Source organism: Urocitellus parryii, chromosome 5, assembly GCF_045843805.1.
Source record: "Urocitellus parryii isolate mUroPar1 chromosome 5, mUroPar1.hap1, whole genome shotgun sequence".
In the NCBI taxonomy this organism is placed as follows: domain Eukaryota; kingdom Metazoa; phylum Chordata; class Mammalia; order Rodentia; family Sciuridae; genus Urocitellus; species Urocitellus parryii.
In genome coordinates, this window is record NC_135535.1 from 3,337,303 (window position 1) to 3,362,031 (window position 24,729).

Sequence of the window (24,729 nt, forward strand, 5' to 3'; positions counted from 1 at the left end):
AACTCAGTGAGACTCTATCTTTAAATAAAATACAAAATAGGGCTGGGGGACTGAGGTTGTGGCTCAGTAGTAGAGCATTAGCCTTGGCACATGTAAGGCCCTGGGTTCGATCCTCAGCACCACATAAAAATAAATAAATAAAAATAAAGGTATTGTATCCATCTACAACTAAAAAAAAAAAAATTTTAAATAGGGCTGGGGATGTGGCTCAGTGGTCAAGTACCCTGAGTTCAATCCCTGGTACCCGCCCCCCAAAAAAATGGCTGGATCTTAAGAGGGCCAGATTCCCCAAACTCAATGCAGACTCAGCAAAATCCCTACCAAAATCCTAGCTGGCTTCTTTGCAGAAATTCACATGGTGAGCCTGAAACAGGCAAAATGCAAGGGACCAAGAACAGTCAAAACAGTCATGAAAAAGAACAACAATTTCAGGTTTCAAAACTTACTACAAGAGTCAGCACCCATACACAGGATGTACGGGCCTGGCATAGAAACAGAGATAGATGGAAAGAATTAAGAGTGCAGAATCAAATCCTTGCCCTTACAGTCAACTGGACTTGACAAGGGCACGAAAATGATTCAGTGAGGAAAAAATGGTCTTGTCAACAGTGGTGCTGGGACAATTCAATACCCACATACAAAACAATAAAGCTGCACCCTGCTTCTTACCACATGCAAAACCAAACTCAAAAATCAATGACCAGGCTCTTCCACAGGAGGCCTATATGCCACTGCTCTGCTGCCTCCATGTCTCTAGTGATTCCTGAAAAGTTCCAGCACATTTTGCGAGTACTCAACACAAACATCAACGGGCGGCGGAAAATAGCCTTTGCCATCACTGCCATTAAGGGAGAGGGGCGAAGGTATGCTCGTGTGGTGTTGAGGAAAGCAGACATTGACCTCACCAAGAGGGCTGGAGAACTCACTGAAGATGAGGTTGAAGGTGTGATCACCATTATGCAGAATCCACGACAGTACAAGATCCCACACTGGTTCTTGAACAGACAAAAGGATGTAAAGGATGGAAAATAGAGTCAGGTTCTGGCCAATGGTCTAGACAATAAACTCCGGGAGGACCTGGAGTGACTGAAGAAGATTAGGGCCCACAGGGGACTGTGCCACTTCTGGGGCCTTCGTGTCCGAGGCCAGCACACTAAGACCACTGGGCGCCGCAGCCGCACCGTGGGCGTATCTAAGAAGAAATGAGTCTGTAAGCCATTTCTGTTAATAAATAGTTTATATACCGGGAAAAAAAAAATCAATGACCAGTAGGGCAGGGTTGTAGCTCAGTGGCAGAAACCTTGCTTCCCATGGGCAAGGCACTGGGTTTAATTCTCAGCACCACATAAAAACAAATAAAAAAAAATAAAGGTTAAATTCTTTAAAAAAAATCAATGACCCAAACATAAGAGAACTAAAACTATGAACCTTAATCAGCAGAAAGCGCAAGAGTGATATTCACTAGACAATCACTCCTTAGGTATGACACCAAGAGCAACAAAAACAACAAATTAGCTGTCATCAAAACTAAAAAGTGTCTGTGCTTCAAAGGCTCCCACCAACAGGAGAAATTCTTAGCAAATCACACATCTGATAAAGCTTGGTATCTAGAACACATGAAGAATCTTAAAACAAACTAATAAGAAGTCAAAGCAATTTAAAAAGAGGCAAAGGACTGGGCTCAGTGGCACATGTCTCTAATCCTAGTGACTCAGGAGGCTGAAACAGGAAGACTACAAGGCCAGGCTAGGCAACTTAGCAAAACCTTGTCTCAAAAAAAAAATTTTTAAAGGGCTGGAAGCGGGCTAGGGGTTGTGGCTCAGCAGAACAGGGCTAGCCTACCACGTGCAAAGCGCTGGGATCAATCCTCAGTACCACGTAAAAAATAAATAAAGTGACGGTATTGTGTCCAACTACAACTAAGTATAAAAAAGTGAAGGTATTGTGTCCAACTACAACTAAAATATAAAAAAGGGCTGGGAACATAGCTCAGTGGTAGAACACTCCTGGGTTCAATCCCCAGTACAAAAAAAAAAGACAATGGCATGTTGGTGAGGTAGTAGAGAAAGAAACTTCAAAGGTTACTGATGGGAATGGAAAATGGTGCAGCTGCTTTGGAAAAGTCTGACAGTTCCTCAACCAATTAAATATAGTTTCCTGACAGCCCAGTAATTCCACTCCCAATATTACATACCCAAGAGAAAAGGTGTACCAAAAAAAGCAAATACTCACAAAAATATTCACAGAGATATTCACAGAAGCATTATTCATAATGACAAAAGGTAGAAACACCTCAAATGTCGACGGAGTTTTATTTTGCTGAAAAACACACATGCTACAAGAATGAACCCTTGTGGCAACACACAACTAAACAGGTCAAAGTCACTCCAGGTGAACTGGGCTGGCAGGAAATAATGACACACAGAGAAATACCTTTTTCTTTGGGTTCTGTGATGGCCTGTCTGACCCAACTCCCACAAAGATAGCAAGGCAGCCAAGAAAGAGAGCACGCCTTGAACCCAGATTTTATTAACGAGGGGAGCTAATCCATAGAACATTCTATCCAAAAAAGGGCAAAAGGGTAGGATTACAGCAAACAGGTGGGTATAATTCACCCCATCAGGTGACGCCCACTCCCAGAACTGCACCTTTCTTATCCAGGTGGAGGTGAAGTCCACTTGCATCGCAGGGTACAATACCAGTCCAGGACCTCTTTACTCAGGACTTAAAGGTTTGAGCATAGTTCCTGTTCAGGGCAGACCCCAACAAAACTTGAAAACAAGAAGTACAAGAAGCCAATCAAAAAACACATATGGGGGCTGGGGCATGGCTCAGTGGCAAAGCGCCTGCAAGGAGACACTGGGTTCAATCCTCAGCACCACACAATAAATAAAATAAAGGCATGATATCCATCTACAACTATAAAAAAATTATAAAAACATGATTCCATTTACTAGAAGTGTCTAGAAGAGGCAATTCTACAGAGAGTGTCTATTATTGGTTGTTCAGGGCTTAGGGGAAGGGAGACCAGGATGATTGTTTTTGTTTTGTTTTGTTGGAATTTTATTTCAGATGAAAAACATGTCCTTAAACTGACTGTGGCTACAACTCTTTGAAAACACTAAAAACCACTGAATTACAAATTTAAATGGCGAATGCTATTGTGTGTGAATTTAAACAGGTGACCTGTGTTCCAGCTGAACCTCTCAATGAAAACGCTGTCACTTTTTAAAAGGCAATGCAAGCCAGGCACAGTGGCCTGAAATCCCAGCGGCTCAGGAGGCTGAGACAGGAGGATGGCAAGTTCAAAGCTAGCCTCAACAAAAGCAAGGCACTAAGCAATTCAATGAGACCCTGTCTCTAAATAAAATACAAAATAGGGTTGGGGGTGTGGCTCAGGGATCGAGTGCCCCTGAGTTCAATCCCCAGGACCAAAAAAAAGAAAGAAAAAGGCAATGCAACTGCCCCCGGCTGCCTGGGTTCTCTCTCAGAAACCAACCAGCATCATGAGGAAACCCACCAGCTTGAGGAGCACCCAGAGGTGTCCCAGACCACTGACAGCACTAGCTGGGACTCCTGCTGACAACCCAATCCACCCCGGACCAGTGACCCAGCCCCCTATCCAGCCCCCGGTTCAAGTGCTCCCAGTGATACCCAGGACACCATGGACAGAGCAGCAGTCCCCACTGTGCCCTATCAGACTTTCTGACCAAAGAGTCTATGAGTAGAATCAAACATTTGCCATATTCCAAAAAATTACACATAGATAGACAGATTATTTTTTTAAGGCACATTGTCTGTTTAGATCAAATACAACACATCCATCGTGTCTTTCTCCTAAAATTCCTCGGAGGTCTCTGTGACATTGGCAGAGAGCTTCCAGGTTTAAGAATCAAAAGGCCCAAGTTCAAGTTCCAGCTCTAACACTAGCTGGTAGGTTTTGTTGTTGTTTATTAGTTTGCTTTCTTTTTTGTGGTCCTAGAGATTGAACCTAGGGCCTTGCACAGTCCAAGGCCAGCCTGGGCCACACAGTGAGACCCTCAGTAATTGAGTGAGAGCCTGTGTCAAAATAAAAATAAAAAGGGCTAGGGATCACACACACACAAAAGAAAACAACGGGTGTGAAATGAGATAACCAGGTGACACGCGGTGAACAGCATGAAGTGGCCTGTGAGGCGCATTTACCAGGATCAGCCTGCTGTCTTCCTCCTCCTCAAGCTCCTCCTGTTACTCCCAGTGCATTCACAGGGTTGAAAACTAGCAGGCAGCCTGGCCCACAGGGCACTGTTTGCTTGTCATCTTCACAAAAGCCTCTGTGCCGGCACCAGAGACAGCAGGCTTTTCCTTCCAGCAGAGCCAGAACTCATCAATTCCTCATAGGCAGCCACCTGTGTTTACTGGGCAGAAAATGCTCCAACAAAGTTCAAGCTCAGACCAAAGGAACCTCATTTCATCTTATTAAAGTTGAATTTTTATTTGGTCTTGCATAGCTAAAAAGAAAAACAGACTTCCATCAAAGTTATTTGAAAAGAAGTGGCAAGTAAGCCACCTATTTCATTCAGATAATGAAATCTTTCTTCAAAACATTAACTAACAATATTTTCACATAAATCATACTGCTTTCCAATTCTGCAGCATTCTACAGTCTTAAAGAGAGCCTCAGCGATTCTTCATGAAAAGCAGATCCACATGATATAACATCACTTCCTGGTTCACAAGCCTAGAAAAATCCTCGTACGCGTACAGGAGACAGATTCAGCAAAGTATGCAATATTAAAAAGAAAAAAAATTTTTTTGAGAAAAATTCAGATGTCCATTACAAACTGAAGAATGAATAAACAAAATGGTATATCTACATATAATAGAATATTAGCTGCAACAAATATGAATCAGACCTAACAGAATAGATATTGATAAATTTATAAACACTAAAAAGCAACACACATACACACATATATATACATATATATATATATACATATACATATATATATGCATATCTGTATGTATTAACACAGAGAGAGAGAGAGAATCAATCCTTTATTTAAAAAAAAAAAAATTTAAGCCAGGCAAAGTGACTCAAAGTGACTCACCTATAATCTCAGCTACTCCAGAGGCTGGGACAGGAGGATCTCAGGTTTGAGACTAGCCTGGGCAGCTTAGCAAGACCCTATCCCAAAATTTTTTAAAAAGGGGGGAGGGTGTTGGGGTGTAGCTCAGTGATAGAATACACACCTCACATAGTGAAGACCTGAGTTCATTCCCCAATACCAAAAAAAAATAAAAAATAAAAGGTTCTACCAGAGAATTGAAATGTTGCACTCCATTTGTGTACAATAAATTGAAATGCATTCTGCTGTCATGTACAACTAAGTAGAATAAATAATCTTTAAAAAAGGTTCTAAATGTAAAATAGTAGATATCACTTTTGAACACACATATAAGTGGTAAAAATATGTGATCCAGAATAACAATCACCCAGGATGAAGGAAAGGAAACTGGCCCAGGAACACAGCAGCACCCAGTGCACGTGTGTGATGTCCACCTCCTCCTGCTGGAACAGGGACACCTGAGCACTGTGTATAATTTTCAGACTGTGGAGCCTCTCTGAATGTCAAGATGACCCGGTCCTGGGAGGTGAGGTGCAGGGGCAGCAGATATCACACTACTGGAGCACCGTCCTGTTTATTCAGAAGGGTAAGAACAGGAAGGATTCTCCAGTAATGTGATCCTGAAAAGTCTGTCTCCACTCCTTTCACCTTGGACATAGAAACCTGCCAAAACATTTGCGACCTCATTAGCCATAAGAGAACTGCAAATCAAAACCACAATGAGACATCCCTTCACCCAGGCAAGATGGCAAAAATTTAAATGACGAGGCCAGTACCACCTCAAGAATGCAGAAAAATGGGAGCCTTGGCATGGTGGCCACCAGCAAGAGTGAACATGGGAAAGAGCCTGGCAGCTCCTCAAAGCTGAACAGTCACCACAGCTCCCCTCCGAGGAACATGCCCCAGAGAAGGGACACATGTCCACAGAAAAACTCCTGTAACACTATTCATAAGCAACAAAATGTGGAAAAGCCCAAAGTCTACTAGCTGAAGAATGGGTAAACAAAACATGGCCTAACCACACAGTGGAATATTAGGTCATAAAAGGAATTAAGTGTCAATGTCCCCACTTTCTGACAATTCAACTTCAACTTTTCAACAACAATGGTGTGAAAGTAACATATACAGAAAGCATACTTCAAATGTGAATTCTGATCTCCCAGGCTAGCCATGCACATAAAATGCCCGCCTTAGCACTGAGCAGGGTCAGCCCAAGTTCACTGGGACCACGATACTCTGCAGTGCACCCTGCAGCTAAGACAGGAGGATGGGAGATCAAAAATGTTAATACACATCCACCCCAAGGACTCTGTCCACTTACAATGTGCACACATTAGCACATAAGCCCACTGGAGGCCAGGAGCACCTGTCCTGCTGCATACTACAGCACAGAACCTTGAGGATATTATGCCAACACATGTGGTATGACCCCATTTCTATGAAACATCCAGGATAGGTAAATCATAGAGATAGAGTAGATGAGTGGTTTAGGGGGCGGGGAGTGACTCCTAGTAGGTATGGGGCTTCCTTTCTATGGTGATAAATTATTCTGAAATTGATTATGGTAATGATTAAATAACTGTGAACACACCTAAACTGAACATTTCAAACAGATGAACTGCTTGGTATGTAAGTGACGTATCTATATGAATGGATGTGATGGATGAGGGAAGGAAAGGGAGGGGCAGAGTCCTCCCTGAATGCACTGAGTCCAGGAAGATCAGGAGGCCATGTAGGCAGAGGCCAGACAAGCAAGGCTGCTCAACACCAAGCACCTGGCTGACCAGTATCACCCACTAAACCTCTCCCCACACTGAATAACTAAAGTTTGTAATGGTGACACCACAAAAGAAAAAGTTTCAGCATACTTCACATGAAAATGACAGAAACTTTACCACCCCTGGCACCACTTTCACCCAGTGGCCTCCTAGCTCTTCCTGGGCCAGGGTCTGACAACCAGAACTCCGACAATCTCACTGCCCTGGACCATCGTTCCATCTCCTCTCATCCTGACCACATTTCCACTTTCTCACAACTCAAACAAGGGTCTCCAGATGGAACCACTGCCAACTAAGAAAACGGAAACTTAAGGACTGATCTGTTCCAGCAAGCAACAGCAGGGGTCATTCCACCTGCTTTCTCATGATCACCACTCTGCTGCCAGGAAGGAGGCTTCTCAGGTGGAAGAGCAAACGAATGAAACCAAATGAAGGTGCCAACCCTGTGACCTACCCAGGCACATCCAGGTGAAAGGGGATTGATCCAAACAAAGCACAGGCCAGGGGGGCAGCAAAGAGACACCCAGGACACTGTGCCCTGAAGAGGACTTCCCCAGACAGTCCCTGGGGTCCATGACAAAGCTTATTTACCTTTCACACAAGGAAACTTCATTTAACACCACCAATAGTAAATGGAAGAAGTGGACCAAGAACGGGGTGGGAAGGCATCCCACAGAAGTGGACGGGGTGGGAAGGCATCCCACAGAAGTGGAGGGCACCTGCAGGGAGATGGGTCTGCAAGAGGACAGGCACTGCCAGTTGGGAAACGTCCATGAGGAAGAGAAAGGCCTCCAGGGCAATGCCACACAGGGCTCTGAATCTCAGGGACATTTTAAAAGGAAAAAAAAATCAAAACCCAATCCTTTCTGAGAAGTTCCTGTGGGCAGCCAAGTTCCCAGAGATGGGCTTCCCTTGCACAGCACCATGGAATACGTTTCCTATGACACCTTCACAGAGTCACTCAGCAGGCACTGCACCCTGCCGCGCCCAGTGTTGGTGCCAGAAGGAAGACAGCACACGAGTGACAGCCTGGCCTTGGGGTGCTTCCAGGAGCCAGGAGCCACTGAGCTGGCAACAGCAGGAGGAACCCCTCGCTTCTCGAGAGGTTTCTGGCTTGAATTTGGAGCCCTGCACCATGGTGCTGCCCTGGAGAACAATACTGGAGGTGCAGGCTAGACAGCTTGTGTTTGCAAATTCCACAGCAGCTGGTAAAGACAGAGGTGAGTCAAACAGTGAAGACTAAGAGAAAAAAGGTATGGAGTGTTCTGGGCATGACCAAATGAAAGAGAACTGACATCCCACATACGATAAAACGCCTTCATGTTTCAGGTACATGAAACAAACAAGCAAGTCATCCAGCCAACTGCAGTTCAGGCTCTGCAACATCTCAGCCCCAAGCATGGTCACTACTCACTGCCCCCTCTGGGTTCAACAGCAATTTTCTGAATTATGAACTATATTAGCAACTGATTTTCCATCTGGCTCATTCTAACACATAGTGATGCTTCCCAGATTTATAAGAAGTAACTTCTCCAAGGAAATTAACTTGAGAGGGCTTTGGGGGAAAATGTACCAAAAAAACACCATTCCAACATTACACAATCCCACTGCTGCCTCTACCCACAGCATGATCTGAAAATCAAGTGTGCCTCAAGGAGTCAATTGCAGTATAGATGTGGCCCCAGGACCGTCCCTCCACTAACACCCACACCACTCTACCTGGCAATAACACTTCCCCTGCCCTCAGGCTCCCAGTAATCTGGAGTCCCCCTGGGCCAGGAGCTCCAGAGCACTCAGAGTCCACAGAGACCTGGATAATTAGTGAGCCAAGCCTGTCAGGGTTACCTACAGGCTCTACCCCTAAAGCCCAGTCCCCAGTCTCCTGACCACTGACCAGCTCCAGGAAAATGATTCTCAAACAAGGGTCTCCAGGACATTAACAGGTCCCCACGAGTGTTATCTCTTCCTCCTATTCATAGAAGCCCACCTGAGACAATGTCAGCACTGTCCACCAGCCCTCCAGCGGCAAGACAGTGCTCATCCTGCCTAACACCTTCCCCTGGCACTCCTTTCACCCAGTGGCCTCCTAGCTCTCCCTGGGCCAGGGTCTGACAACCAGAACTCCGACAGTCTCACTGCCCTGGACCATCATTCCATCTCCTCTCATCCTGACCACATTTCCACTTTCTCACAACTCAAGCTCTGTGAACAGCAATGCACAAGCCTAAGGGCCACAGTGTCCGGAGAGGAAGTACCCCACCACAGTCAGGGCCCGTGTCTTTCAAGACCACCCAGAACTTCCTCCATCAGCCCAAACCCAGGCTCACCTTCCCCCCACAAGAGAACTGCAATAGCCCCCAGCTGCTCCAGCTCTGGCTTCAGCCCTGACCTCCAGTGCCAGTCGGGAAAAAGTCACTTGCTGGCCTACAATCCTTCGAGACCTCCCCATGGCCATTAGGAAAGAACTCGAAACTTCTCAGGTTCCCTGCCAGGCCTGCACATGCTCTGCTGTCCTTCTCTAGGTGACGTGCACACACCCAGCCCAGTCACATCACCATCTTCACTGTAGGACACACAGTCAATCTAGAATACCACTGCTGGATAAACTGAACTGCCCACTCCTAAACGTCCCTGCTCTCTCTCGTCCCCTCTGCAGCAGGGCCATGGCCTCACTCTCTTCCACTGTACCATGGCCCTCACCTCCTCTACCCCTCTCCTCCCCTCTGTTCCTGTGGCCCTCACCTCCTCTACCCCTCTCTTCTCTTCAATCATAGCCCTCACCTCCTCTGCCCCTTTCCTCCCCTCAATCGTGGCCCTCACTTCCACCCACTCTCTTCCCCTCGACCACAGCCCAAACCTCCTCTAGACCACTCTCTTCCCTCCACCACAGCCCTCACCTCCTCTACCCACTCTCTTCCCTCGACCATGGCCCTCATCCCCTTTTGGCCCCTTCCCCTCAGCCATGGCCCTCACCTCCTCTCACTCTGGTCTTCCACATGGCCATGGCCATGGCTCTCATCCTGGATCCCAGTTTGGCCTTGTCCTCCCTGGGCCACATGAGTCTGGCCGGTCCCCTTGACTGAGTGAGCCTGGTCTGGCACACAGCAAGAGCACAAGAGATGGAAGTAAGAGGTCTAATCAGACTGTCCCTGCTCAGAATCTTCCCCAGCTGCAAACATAAAAAACAGCTTCCGGTCTAAACTCCCAAGCACACCACTCTCAGCAACTGACCCCTCCCTGCCTGCCAGCCATACAGCCTGTCCTTGTCACTGACTCCAGGCTCCTCTATTCTCAGGGAGCTACGGCAACATGCTACTGACTTTTCCACAACCTCACCTGGGTTCACACCCTTCCAAGGCCAAGAAGGCCCTGCCCAGCCAATACTCCCACCCCCAATAAAAGGGCCCAAAGGGAAAGACCATGTCACCTCATTCATAATATTTCCCACCCACCCTGCCATGAGTTCCCAGTCCCCCCACTGCCATGCTGACCACAAACTCCCCTGGGGCAGAAGTCCCAGCTGGCATCTCTGCCTCCTCAGCAAGGGGACCCATCCCCTCTGCACACCCCAGGGCCTGCTGTGCACAGAGGGCATCCAGAGACTGCTTGGTGTAGTCTTTTTTTTTTTCTTTTTTAACAATGTAAACATTTCAATGACTAGGGATTTTTTTTTCTTTGAAGAAATTTTTCTAAAAACACAGTACATCCCTCATAATAAATACTACCAGATAACATCTCTTAAGAGTTCCTGTGCTTTTGTGCTTGATCAGTCGTAATAGAGCCCGGTCATGATAGGTTAGGAAAGCCCATCTGGCTGACACACAAAACACTACCAAGGCTCTGGTGACTGATTTATGGAAAATTAACCAAGACAGGGATTAATTCAAAAAGAAAACAAAACAGGGACCACACCAACATTTCTTTCTTTTTTTTTTTTTTTTTTTTTTGAGAGAGAGAGAGAATTTTTTAATATTTATTTTGTAGTTTTTGGTGGACACAACATCTTTATTTTATTTTTATGTGGTGCTGAGGATCGAACCCAGCGCCCTGCGCATGCCAGGCGAGCCCACTACCGCTTGAGCCACATCCCCAGCTCACACCACATTTCTTTAAGAACCACTACATCAAGCAGCAGTCACTGTACAAGGATTATCATGCGCCTGAGGACACTGAGTGTCAGACATACTCTCAGAAGGGGGGCACGTGTTATTCCCTACCCCGAAAGCAAGTCCCGAGGTCCCAACAGGAGGAGGAAACTATGGCCAAACCTATAAAACTATGGTTAATGCTCCTCATCACTCTTCCTCCCAGATTCCATGTCAATTCTGAAACAAGCAAAGCAGCAGCTCCCTTTTCCTGCCCCCAGGGCCGATCTGTAGGGAGTCCCACCCCCTTCTGGCTGGCCACCTGCCAACACATTCCGTGAAGACAACAGAAGCCATGGGTCAAGCAGCCTCTGAAGTGCACAATGACACTGAGGGACTTGTCCCCTCTCCAAGACCTAGTCCTTTGATCTGCCTCTCCACCTGTGCCATGCCCAAACCCACTCTGCTGAGGGCTCATCCCTCATCCAGAGGACAGGGTCTAGAATGTTTGTCTCTCCAGGTATAAGTCCATTTCCCATCAATGCAGCAAGAAAAGCACACCAGGGAGAAGCAACTGTGATTGGTGGCACATTGAGGAGCTCTACCACGGGTCTGGCATCTGGTACAGTGTGCTTGAGGAAAAAGATGGAACCCTACTCTCATGCCAGGCCAAAATATCCCTCTATAATCCAACCCTGGAGGGTAAACCCTGAGACAAGCAAGAACACCTGGGAAGAAACATGCGGAACAGAGCAAATGCTTTCAGGTGTCCAGGCACACTAGGGGCCAGGGAGCCAGAAAGGCCTCTGCCTCAGATAGGCGGACCAGCATAGGCAGGCCCCAATCTCCAAGGAGCATGGGCCTTGGGCAGAGGCTCAGCTTCCTCACTGCTGCCCAAGCAGGGAGGCAGGCAGTCATGGAAGAGAACCCCCATAATGCCAGGCCCGGCCTGCACCCAGGCCCCGCCCCAACAGCATCCTCAGCTCTGGCTGACTGCAGTAAGGGAATCCACAGCTTCTCTAACCAGCTGAGCACATCAAATTTTATGTGCCTTGTCATGACCCTCAGCACTTGGGGGTGGAACTCCACACATTTCCCCAGGAAAGAGGAAATGACATTTCAGAAAGAGAGAACAAGAAGGCTGGGCATACTCAAAACAAAGTCTCCCTTAGCAGGGCACCCCCAAAATGGGAAGAACGCAGCAGCCCCGTTCCCTCCTCAGTCCTTCAGGGCTCAGACATCTCTACCTCCACTCTGCAAAGGGCACCAGGCTGAACCTAGAAGCAGCTGCTCACCTTGCCCCAGAAAAACCCCAGAGAGGTCTCCAGGCCCTGGCCTCTGGCTAAGAAGCCAAGCCTCTAGCTAAGCTCAGCAGGCTCCAAGGACAGCGGGCCCAGCAAGTCCTATGGGTGTTCTCCCCACCCTCGGACCCCCTCAGAGATGTGCAAAAAGGGCTGCAGGGCACAGATATAGGCATGTGCTAAGACATCAAGAGCACAAACTGTGGACACTGATTCCTTAGGTTCAAGCCCAGGCTCTCTCCCAAACTGAATGACTCTGAACAAGTGATTCAGCTTTCAAGTCTGCTTCCTCATCTGTAAGACAGGGAGCCTCTTCCCCACTGCAGCTGCTATAAAGACTGGCCCAAGGCAAGAACGAGGTGTCCTCCACAGCCTGGTCCTTCTGGGCTTCCATCTCCACACCATGAGCACAGCACAGAGCACCTGCCCTGGGACCGCTCTGCACAGACCTCTCCCTGGAGTCTTCAAGAGTGAACCCTGTGCTAGGTCATTCCTGCTCCCAAACACAGTGACGATCAGGTCCTCTACCCCTCACTCTCCCGATAGCAGGAACACCAGCAACTGTTCCAGGACCCCCGAGGCACCAAAAGGGGCTGCACAGAGCAGACCAGCACATTGCTGAAGCTGGTCTTGAACTTGTGATCCTCCTGTCTCTAGCTTCCGAGTTGCTGGGATTATAAGCGGCATCACCACACTGAGCTCTTTAATTTTAAATGAAGACAAAAATTACTTAACAAATCCTGACTAATAAATGCTGACTAGTGTGAGAAACAGAAAGTGTGCTGCTCCATTTTCAGAATACAGTGTTAGCCTTAACTGACAAGGTCCAACTGTAACTATTTTAAGTACAGCCCTTCCCTTTGCCAGGCCCAAATATTAAAATCAGTCAGTCATGTAGACTGTAACCCGAGCTCCTTTTCTGGATCAGGGCAAGAGGCAGTACTGCCTTAGGGATAAAACTAGGTAGAGTGCTCGCCCACATGAGCAAGCTAGCCAGATTCTCTAGAGCCCTTCTGACAGAAGTCAAGTTTGCCTTACCCATCCATCTTCAAGCACGCGTTTGATTTCTTGTGGCTCCTAGGTATTTCTAATATAAAGTAAGCCAGAAAGCAGAAGACTGAACCTGTCGGAGGGTGGGGAGGGGTGTCACTTTCTGGCCCCACAAGAGCCAAGACAGCCCTATCCACTTCCCACTGCCCTCAACCTGGCTGCACGTGGGCCAGGCTAGACCACAGTGGTTTGGGAAAAAGGAAAAGAAACAAGTCATACTCTGTATCTTCTTTGCTTCCACCTTGCCCTCCTCTTTCCCTAACAATTTGCAGGTATAAGACACACTTTCTACTCTCATGATTTAATAAATCATTAAGGATTTATTATTTTAAGTCATTCTTGTCTGCACTTAAAATTAACAAGAGCCCAGTGTGGTGACACCCACTTACAATCCCAGCAACTGGGGAGGTTGAGTCAGGAGGATCATATATTCAAGGCCATCTCAGCAACTTAGCAAGACCCTGCCTCAAAATTTGGGAAAAAAAAAAAAAATGTGCTCAGTGTAACTCAGTGGTAAAGCACCACTGGGTTCCAAAAAAATAAAATTAACAAGAGTACAGAGTTGCTGTATTAAACAAATATGTAAGAGGAAAAATAAGATTCACCTTAAATTTGTCTTAAAAATGTCTCTGAGAGGGCTGGGGTTATGGCTCATTGGCAGAGCACTTGCCTAGCAAGTGTGAGGCACTGCATTCCACAGCACATTAAAAAAAATAATAATAAAAATAAATAAATAAAGTAAAGTTATTGTGTCCATCTATAACTAAAAAAAAAATTTTAAAGTGTCTCAGAGACATTAAGTTACATGAAAAGTGACTACTGGAGAGAAAAACAAGTAAAAGGGAATGGGACCATGGTGACAATTCACCCACCATTGCTCCCAAGGCCTGCATCAATCACACAGAGGGATGAGGGGAAAAACCCGACTCCCCGCCCAATACATAATCCCTGCCAGGACATAAACTCCAGGGCTCCTGGGCTTTGAAACAGGGAAAATCGGGAGTGAGGGGTCTTCCCAGAAAACAGCCACTTCAAACCCACAAGCAAGGACATAAAGAGCTGTAAGAACACAGGACAGAGAGCTGGTGCCAGGGCACAGCTAAGCATTTGACAAGAGCCTCTACCTGGTTCCTGGGCCCTGCCCTCCAACCACCTCCTGCCACCTGAGACCAACTGCACTTTGCAGAGCTCCTCCTGCAGTTACAAGGCCGCTAACCAAGGTACCCCTGCTCGTGTCTAAGAGCAGGATTCTGCCGAGGGAAATGCTGGGGGCAACCTGCAATTCCTTCCCCTCATATACCCTTTAGCACATTCCCCAAGGCGTGCGCGCATGCACACATATTATCTTAAAGTTGTAGAGGTCAGAAGTCCAAAGGGATGTCACCAGCTAAAGTCTGGGAGTCAGTCAGGTATCTTCCTTCCTGGAAGCTCAAAGGAAGAAGCCCTTTCCTGCTCATTCTGGATGTGGGCAGAATTAAGTTTCTTACAGTTGCAGGACTAAGATCCCCATTCTCCTGACTGTCAGTGGAAGGCCATTCCCAGTTTCTAAAGGCACTCACATTCCTTGGTTCATGACCCCCTCCTCCACATGCAAGGCCAGCAACTTTGGACCAAGTCCATATCACCACAAATCACTCTGGCCACTTTTAGGAATCTGTATGGTTACATGGGGCCCACTAAACAATCCACACAACCCCCTCATGTCAGGCTCCGCTGACTGGCAGCCTCAATTCCCCTCTGTCATGTAATAAACAGTTCCAGGAATGAAGAAGCAGATACTTTTGGAGGGCTGGGAGTCTTTCCACTACATGCCTATCCCCTGGCCCAGAACCTGCACCGGTGACATCCCGCTTAGCAGTGAATGTGGGAGCTCCTCCGGCCACAGGCACCTGAACCCAGCCACTCCTCCCTGCAAGAGGACTCTCAGGCAGCCTGGCTCCTTCTCCACTTCCAGACCTCATCTCAGGCAGGACGTGCTCAGGGAGGACACGACCATTCTATCCACACAGGACCCTGTTATTCTGCCAACGTGCCCATAGTGCTGCCTCCCAAGGCGCACCAACCAGCATTTGTACCTCTGTGCTTGCTGCCCCTGCTCCTCTAGCCTCCTTGGGCCATGTCTGCTTGCCTACATTCAACATAGCTGCTGGGACCTCAGAGGCGTTCACCACATCTGAATGACTTCATTATCCCCCAGCAACACCTCTCCTTCAGCTGGTGACAGACGCTGGCCTGCTGAGCTGACTATCCCATTGGCTCAGATTCCTCCTGGGTCCAACAGTGGAAGCTGGAAGCTGACAGAACCAGACACTCAGACCTGCCTCTGCTCCAGCTGCGTCCCAAGCGCCATGACCTTGCCGTAGTCAAGCTGGCCTTTCTTGACACATCACCTTACAAATGTCATGCCACACATGCCAGGCTCAAGCCTAGCTCCTGTCAGCAGAGTTGTGCTAAAACAGCAAACACCACACCCCCGCTGAAAGGCTGCCTGTGTTCCTGAACCCAGCGCGCAGGGTTTGCCTTGCGGTGGAATTCCAAATGCAACTGTGGAAAGCAACAGCCTTCGAGCGCCAAACGAGTCCACAGCCCAAGAAAGAGCAGGCCTCAGAGAGTCAGAGACCACAGTTCCAGACTCTGACCACATGCCTCTGCCTCTCCCCACCACCGAGACTGAGGTTTGCTAGAGCCTCCTACCTGGTCCCAGGGCTTCTGCCCTTGCTCCCCTCATACCTCCAGTCTCAATGGAGCAGCCAAAGAAATCCTGTTACACCAAGGCAGCCCATGCCATACCTCTGCTCAAGCCTCCACAGGCCCCTCACCCCTCAGAATGAATGCATAACAATCTATCCTTCACTGTGACCACAAGACTGGCTGTAGTCACACTGGCCACTTGCTGCTCTCCTCAAGTATCCCAGCCCCTCTGCTGGGTCAGCACCTTGGTGCCTGCTCATCCCTCTGCCTGAACTGCTCTTCTCTCAGCTGCCCAGGGGGCTTTCCCTCACCTCCTGCAAATCTTTACTCAAAAGGCATCTTCTCAGTGAGGAGGTCCCCAAGCACCTTATCACCATGAAACCCTCCCTCTTGCACCTGCCTCTGAGCCACCTACCCGCCTTTCCCACCTCAAGTTTTGACAGTAGTTATCACCTCCCAACAGTGAAACTCTCTCTTGGTGGTTACTGATCCTCTGCTCTTCCACATCGTTGAGCTCCGTGAAAACACAGATCTTATTTTGTTCACTGATGTAACCATCACACCTGGAGCCAGTCCAGGCATAAAGCATGGGTCAAATAAACACTGGATAAATGACTTATCAAACTCTCAAAACTAGTCCTAGAGGCCTCTCCTTTTCTAATCAAAGAGAATCCACCTAGACCAAACAAACCTTCCCCTGGACACCACAGCCACACAGGTCTAATACAATCCCCTCACATTTTGGATGCAGAAACCAATGGCTTCAGCGTGACAAGACATGGTGAATGTCAGACAGATAACAGAAAGAGAAGGCTAGAACCCACCCAACTCCTACTCAGAGGTCTTTCTACCAGACCACATTTGGCTGCCTCATCCAGAAAGGCAATTTCTAAAGAAAAAAAGATGAAAAGAAATTTAAGGTGAAAAAGAAAGTCTCAAATACACAACCAAAAACCAGGGGGTGTGCAGAACAGAGGGTTTACCAATAAGACCAACTCTCATGCAGCACATGACCTTGACCTCTTCAGACCAACGTGCAAGAGTCTGGATGAACCACCATTTCTCAGTACTAACAATGTAAGATGAGGCACACTCCCTAACCTTGCAGAATTCACTGCCTGGTGAAAAAGGTAACTCATAAAAGAATACCAAAGTTCAAGCTGCACATCTACAGGCAAAGCTTTAAAAAGAGGCATGCTGCAGGTGAATTCTGAAAAGTAAGAAAAGAAAGCCCAGCAAAGGGAGGGAAGGAACATTCAGGTAGACCACAAGAGCTCAAAAGCGAGAGGCACTAAACAGCATGGAACAAAGAAGAACCCAGAAGCCCATTAGCACTGCTGAGGGCAAAGTTCAAAGAAAGGCTGGGTGGCAGATGTGGCTAAACATTTTGAGTAGTGATGAGGTTATAAAGGGCCTTAGATGTCATGCAAAAACATCCACCTGTGGCATAACATTGCAAGAGAATTGACCATTGGGTTTTAACCCAGTCTGCCTCAGTGAGTGTTGCCTAGAGGACAAAGCATGTGTTTTACAAACTACAAAATAACAGAAAACATAACACTTATGAAACACCAAGAACAGGACCAGTCAACCTGAGTGCTTGATAAACGTCAGCCACATGTCATGGCATCTTTAAGGGCTGTGCTGTACAGGTCCCTCCACAGTCAGGTATACTATGGGAGGTGTAGTCTCCCTCCTGGGTTTCCCTGTTGGAGGTTCATTATCATGGGAACCACTGGCAAAGCCACAGGAACCTAGTTAGCAGCTCTGCTAGAACGGCACTGGCATAAGTGAAGACCCAGAGTGTGGGCAGTGACCACCACCTACTGATAGAAAAAACACACCATAACAACTCTTCTTCATGGAGAGTTCCATTCTGTCACAGGTGAGGGCCACAGAATGGAAAGCAACCCAGAGGCTGGAGAGGCCTCTCTTTTGGGCCCAACTTCTTGAATTTGCCTTGCCCTCTTCAGTAACAGCCTCTGACAACTCTCAAAACTCCACTGCATCTCTGTAACTGTACCTGGAAGCTGCTCTCAAAAGGGCCTAAGACACAGCATGGCACCAAACTCCAAGGCTGGCTAATGCCACTTTCACAAAAGAAAGTGGAGGCCATATTAGTTTCCTTTGTCTGCCACCACAAATATAGTGGCTTAAAATAACAGACATGTACTATCAGTTATGGAGACCACAATCGTGAAATTGAAGTATCAGCAGGGTCATGCTCTCTAAGAAACTCTAAGGGAGGATCCTTCTCAGGCACTTCCAGCTTCTGGTGGCTGCCAGCCATCCCTGGCTCTCATTGGCTTGTAAACACGTGGCTCCAACCTCTATGTCCATCTTCACATGGCCATCTTCCTTATGTCTCTGAGTCTGTGTTCAAATTTCCATTTTCATATGAGGACACTGGTCTTAGGATTAGGGCCAATCCAAATCCAAGATTTGTTAATTTTGCAAAGATCCTATTTCCAAAAAAAGTTCACACTCACAGGTTCCAGACAGACATGAACTTAGAGAAGACACCACTCAACTCAGTACAAAGACAAACTACCAAGAGACACCGTCTTCAATCTAAAGGTTTATTCACTGTTTTAACTACACAACAGCTCTATTATTCTTCCTTCTCCTTTGATTGTTAAGAACTAATTAGAGGGCCCTGGATGTAGCCCAGTAGCAGAGAGCTTGCCTAGCATGCAGGAAGACTTGGGTTCTATCCCCAGCACCACTAATAATAATAATAATAATAATAATAGGGGCTGGGGTTATGGCTCAGTGGTAGAGCGCTGGCCTTGCATGTGTGAGACCCTGGGTTTGATCCTCAGCACCACGTAAAAATAAATAAGTGAAATAAAGGTTTTGTGTCCAACTACAACTAAAAAATAAATATTTTTAAAAAATAATAATAACAACAACTAGAATTTAGATGAAAGGGTCCAAAACCTCAAGCCCTAAAAGCAACATATGAAAGCTATACTGCCATGGGATCCTTTGCCCTGTCACCACTAGGACCTCCTATTCCCTACTATTTCAGAATTTTCACCGTATCTTGGACCCTAACATTGGTTTTGATGAAAACTCATATTGTTCAGTCAAGCCCAACACTGGCAGAGTAAAACAGGGACTCTGGCCGCCTTTGATGGCTCCCTTCAAGTCACTGTATCTGCGCCATCAGTAACTCCTGGCTAACTCCCCAAGACGCTGAAAAACAAGCTTTTCTGACTGGATGAAGTGAGTGCCAAAGTTTACGATTCTAAAACTCACACGATGGGGTCTACTGTGAAACAAAGGCGCACAGATCACTTCACCATGTTCATGAGGATTCTACTTATTTTATATCACAATTCTTAATTTTCAAGATCGCAGGCTTTCGCCTTGGGATAGAACAAACAGGAAATCTTGAAGCACTCGCCTCCGACCAGTTCCCACCAATAGCTGACCTCACCCGAGGTATCTCCCAGGTAGCTCCCTCCTTCCCCAGGGCCCCAGGTACCACCCTCCTTCCCCAGGGCCCCAGGTACCACCCTCCTTCCCCAGGGCCCCAGGTAGCACCCTCCTTCCCCAAGGCCCCAGGTAGCACCCTCCTTCCCCAGGGCCCCAGGTAGTACGCTCTGGCCTCAGGTAGTAGCACCCTCCATCCCCAGGGCCCAGGTAGCACCCTCCTTCCCCAAGGCCCCAGGTAGCACCCTCCTTCCCCAGGGCCCAGGTAGCACCCTCCTTCCCCAAGGCCCCAGGTAGCACCCTCCTTCCCCAGGGCCCAGCGACAGAGGACTTTGAAGCTGCACTCAGGTATTAATTTTTTTCACTGTAATTTGCTTCCTGCGTTCGTTGACACAACTCTGGAGTTGGTTTGGGGGCCAGAAAGTGGGAAGATGGGAATTCTCAGGGCGCCTCCAACGCTCCTGCAGGCTCCAGGCCAGAGCCGCAGCCCAGCAGAGCGGGAGGCCCTTCGCGCCGGCCCAACGCCCGGCCCGGCTGCCCGGGAGCCTCCGAGTCCGCGCTCCGGACAGCCCCCGGCGGCGCCTCCCCTCCTGGCCAGCCCGCTCTCCGGGCGGCCACTGGCACCGCCGGGACCCCACGGAATCCCCTCCCTAGGCCGGTCTCCACCCGCAGCCCGGCAGGTCAACTCAGCCACCTGACCTCTGACCCCTGACCCGACCCGGTCCTTCTTGTCACACCCACCTGCCCGGGACCTTGCTGTTGCTGCGCTTCCAGAACTGCTTCCTGGCCCCGTCGCTGGCCATGGTCCCTCCTCATCCCTCACGTCCGCGGCCCCGACACTCCGAGTGTGGCCGGCCTGCCCCCGGCAGCCCTTTCCCGTAACCCGGGCGGCCCCAGCGCACTCCCGGGACTCCTCAGCGTAGAGCCCAGAGGCTCTTCCGCCTCGCTCCGGAAGTTGTGGATCCGCGAGCCCGGAAGTCCCGCCTCTGTCCAGGCGGCGTGTGGCGTCATTACAGCGCGACGCTGGGAGGTGGGCGCGTTCCTGGCGCGGAGGCGGAGGCGGAGGCGGAGATGAGTTGGCTGTCTTTGTGGAGGCTCTGGCTCGGAGGCCTGAGCGCAGCATTACCACAGCCAAGTCGGCCGGGTGTCCGTCGCCGGTTCGTTTATTGAGCGCCTTCCAGAGACTGACCCTAGACCAAAGCGGCAAGGCCCGATTCTGGACCTGGAGCCCGTTTGTCGCTTGAAAAGCAGACCCCGCAGAAGGTGTGCCCCGCACCGCTTTGCGGGACACGAGTGGGCTGCAGTAAATACTGAGGACAAGCACGTGTACCATGCGGCGGGGCGGGCGACACAACCACGAAGTAACGTGGAGCGAGTCCCAGGCCGCGGGCCAGGCGTCAGGTGAAGTTTGAGCACCGACGGAGCTTGAAGCCTTGGCCTGGCCGGCGCTCGACCACTTGGACACACGCTGCTTGGAATGTGTCCAGTGCTCACTGGGGTGTGTTTTGGGGTGAAATGCATACGGGACTCCAGTGGCTTAGTGTAAAAATAATAACTTTTACGTTGATTGCATGTTGAATGATAATATTTGGGTGTATTGGAAGCGATAGAATGTGTTGTTAAAATCATTTTGGGTTTTTTTTTTTTTTTTTTTTCCTGAAGATTGTACCTAGGAACGTGCTACCACTGAGCTGGTCCTGAGCTCTCTTTGTTGCCAAAAGCTTGGACATTTTCCTCGATGCCAATCCAATAAGGAGGACACAGTTTTGAGAAAAAAGAGAAACACAGGAAGATTCCTGTCTCAAAGGCTATGATTCTGCCTATCTGCAGGAACCAGGGAACTTTTATAGAGGTGATTCAGAGAAAATGAGACTAGGGAGGAGAGATCAGGAAGGAGAAGATGGGGTGGGGGAAGAAGTTTAAGGAAAAGATGATAGGGTAAAAGAAAAAAAAGTGTTTCAAAGCCACACGGGATATGGTCAAAGCATCTCATCAAGTGAACGTGTTACATCTTTATTTTTATTTTGACACAGTCTCGGTAGGATTACAGTCATGCATACTTCTTTTTTTTAATGTCACTACCAGAAAAGTTGAAATTGCGTATGGCTTTGCATTATGTTTATGTGGCCTTAAACCAAAGTTGGGGGTGGGGGAGACTGGCATTGCAGGCTGAAGTTTTGCTTTTTGTTTGTTTTCCCATATAGATGAGTTTTAGTACAACATTTAGGAGCTTCTGGAAACACCATCAGTTTTATTTCGAAACTAATTACATTGTATTCCTTTCAGGCCAGCTGCTTGGAAGGAAAAAAAACAATACCATTGAACTACACCCTCAGCTCCTGATTATATTTTCTGATTAATGAAAGCTGGAGAGGCTGAGGCAGGAGGATCTCAAGGTCAAAACCTGCCTCAGCAACTTCTGGAGGCCCTACTTAGTGAGATCCTGTCACAAAATAAAAAAGTAGAAAGGGCTAGGGATTTGGTACAGTGGTTAAGTGCCTCTGAGTTCAGTTTCTGGTGCCAGAAAAAAAAAAAAAATTTTTTTCCATGCTTCTTCATATACTGATGAGTATAATCAATTTAGTACTTGTTCCATGCTAGGTGTCCCACTAAGGTACTTTATATGCATAATCTCAATCATTCCAACCATGTCCTCAGGAGTACACAGCAGCCTGAAAGGCTCTATTAACTCTCATAACACTCAACTTTTATAGTTGCTAATAGCAAATCCTTCTACAATTCTGCATGCCCTGCAACATCTACCTGACCACATTTTTATTATATCTGTGTCCACTTTTAGCTTGTAGGATATTGCCAAGTGTGGCCTGTGCCTTATCCACAGCAACAGCCTCAACACCTCACACAGGAGGCCTTCCATAAATGCTTGAAAAATGGATGACAATCACAGGAACTCAACGTATCCCCTTTTGCCATGGTGATAGAAACTCCCAGGAATCTCCACCCAGCAATCTCAATGGATCCTTGGTGACCCCTTTCAAACAACTACTAGGTGCTCAGGGATCCTTTGTGGCATAGCTATGAGAACTCTCCTGGGCTTAATGTCTCTACACAACCTCAAGGAATTTCCAGAGATCTGTAAAATGATGACTTCTAAAGGACCCTTCATTTACAGCCTCTGCTAGTGGAATTCAGGACAGCCCCAGAGATGAACTCCAAATACCTGTTCTTTACAGCTCAGTCTGACTTACTGCAAGAATTGGTGAATGGAGCTGGGCAAAGTGATGCATGTCTGTCATTCCAGCTACTGGGGAGGCTGAGATAAGGATCGCAAGTTGGAGGCCCATCTGGGCAAATTAGCAAGACCCTGTCTCAAAAATTTTTAAGAGGGCTAGGATGTAATTTAGAGGAAGAACATTCCTAGGTTCAATTCTTGGTATTGAAAAAAAAAAATCAGTAAGGACAGAAATTAAAATGATGGAAGCAGAAAGGAAGGGAAAACAAAGTTTGCCCAAAAAAATTGACAGTGACTAGTCAGATGCAGTCCTTCCCCATAGTTTACTGTAGGCGTCCTAACTGCTGTCTTGGAAGAAGTAGTAAAACATTGACTTGAAGGCTTCTAGACTGGCTAAGCAAAAAATTACTAGTGCCCCCAAAAAGCATGAAAGGAGGGAGTGAGCCAGTTTGCAGCATAAATTTATGATTTGTTTTAGACATGCTGGGTTTGGGTCATAGATATTAAATCTCAGCCATGCACTAGATTAGAGAACACAATTTGGCCAAAAATTAAGCAGGGGCTTAGAGGGGACGCCAGAGCAGAGTGAGAAGACTGGTAATCAGAAACAGGTCAAGGTCATCACAGTCACAAAGACAAAGCCAGGATAGTTCATTTCCAGAGATGGATCTAAGCAAAGGGGACAGATGAAATTCAAAAGCGGAACCTGGTAGAAGGCCAGGTTTGAAAGCCAAAGTGATAACAGATGTGGAATCTGGGAGTAGGACCTATGCAGATATCAAACAGGACACATCCCCAAATCCCAGAGCTACAAAATGAGCAGAACCCTTTTTATTCATTTTTCTATTTTAAGGAACACATGGGGAAATGCTAATTGGAAGTGCATATAGGTGCACAGTGTTGGGGATGGAACCCAGGGCCTCATGCACACGAGGCAAGTGCTCTACCAGTGAACTATATCCCCAGCTCTCTCTTTAAGACGAGATCTAAGAAATAACCCAACTGATTTCAAGTTTCTGGGTTCAAATGATCCTCTCAGCTCAACCTTCCAAGTAGCTAGAACTACAGGTGTGGGAAGTAATTTTTGTACAACAAACTTACTAGGCTTATGATTGCTACTATTTAAGACAAATACAAACTAATGTACCATTTCACACTTAACAGATTGGCAAAAATTTAAAATCTATCAGTGTCAAAATTGATGAGAACAAGCTGGGTGCAGTGGCACACGCCTGTAATCTCAGCAGCTCAGGAGGCTGAGGCAGGAGGGTGGTGAATTCAAAACCAGCCTCAGCAAAAACAAAGCACTAAGCAACTCAGGGAGACCCTGTGTCTAAATAAAATACAAAATAGGGCTGGGGATGTGGCTCAGTAAGTAATTGAGAGCCCCCAAGTTCAATCCCAAGTACCCCCCCCCAAAAAAATGATGATCCCATGGGTTTTGTGAAAAGAGTTTTCATGCCTTGCTAGAAGAGGTATAAATGGTTTGATATCATTGAGTGACCATTTAGAAATTTCTAGTAAAGATACCCAGCAATTCCCACTGGGTATTTGCCATGGAGCAACTTGCCAAGATGTGCAGACAAGAATATTTGTTGTGCCATTGCTTCTAGTGATGGTGGGGGATTAGAGGGAAAAGCATTCAAAGTGTGATCTACAGGAGAATTGACAAATTGCCGTTATCCAATAGAATACCATATGGTAGTAAAAAAAGAATGAATTGATTTTGCATACATCTGTGTTAATTTCACAAACCATTGAGAAAAGTTTCTTACGAATTCGTATGATATAACCAGCTAATTCTCTTGTTAATTTTTAGTTGTCAATGGATCTTTAAAGGTGCTGAGGATCAAAATCAGGGCCTCACACATGCCAGGCAAGTGCTGTACCACTGAGCCACAACTCCAGCCCCCAGTACTATTGTTTTCTTAATCTATAAATAACAAATTTTCCAAAGCATGAGAATGTTAAGAGCTAAATGCAGAAGAGTAGTTGCCTCTGGGTGTTTCGGGAATGATCAGAATGGAGCTCACAGGAGGGTTAGTTGCACCATTGTGCCTTATTAAGGCAGATAGAATGTGT

General features: G+C 47.4%; 1 protein-coding gene, 1 long non-coding RNA gene and 1 pseudogene across 3 annotated transcripts in view; 2 read left to right on the plus strand and 1 right to left on the minus strand.

The window, feature by feature from the left end:
• The window catches only part of Tbc1d22a (TBC1 domain family member 22A), a 334,236-nt gene extending 313,846 nt beyond the window's left edge, over window positions 1-20,390 (minus strand). For both annotated transcript variants that reach the window (XM_026394283.2, XM_026394282.2), the window contains exon 1: window positions 20,196-20,390. In XM_026394283.2, the coding sequence (XP_026250068.2) occupies window positions 20,196-20,257 (62 nt within the window). In that variant the 5' untranslated portion in view covers window positions 20,258-20,390. The remainder of the gene's footprint in view (window positions 1-20,195) is intronic.
• On the plus strand, window positions 740-1,211 carry LOC113186754 (small ribosomal subunit protein uS13 pseudogene; annotated as a pseudogene).
• Window positions 20,391-20,478: 88 nt separating the features above from the next.
• Window positions 20,479-24,055, plus strand: LOC144254851 (uncharacterized). Its single transcript, XR_013343615.1, has 2 exons — window positions 20,479-20,952; window positions 21,117-24,055. It is a non-coding gene; the product is annotated as an uncharacterized LOC144254851 (long non-coding RNA).
• The last annotated feature ends 674 nt before the right edge of the window (window positions 24,056-24,729 follow it).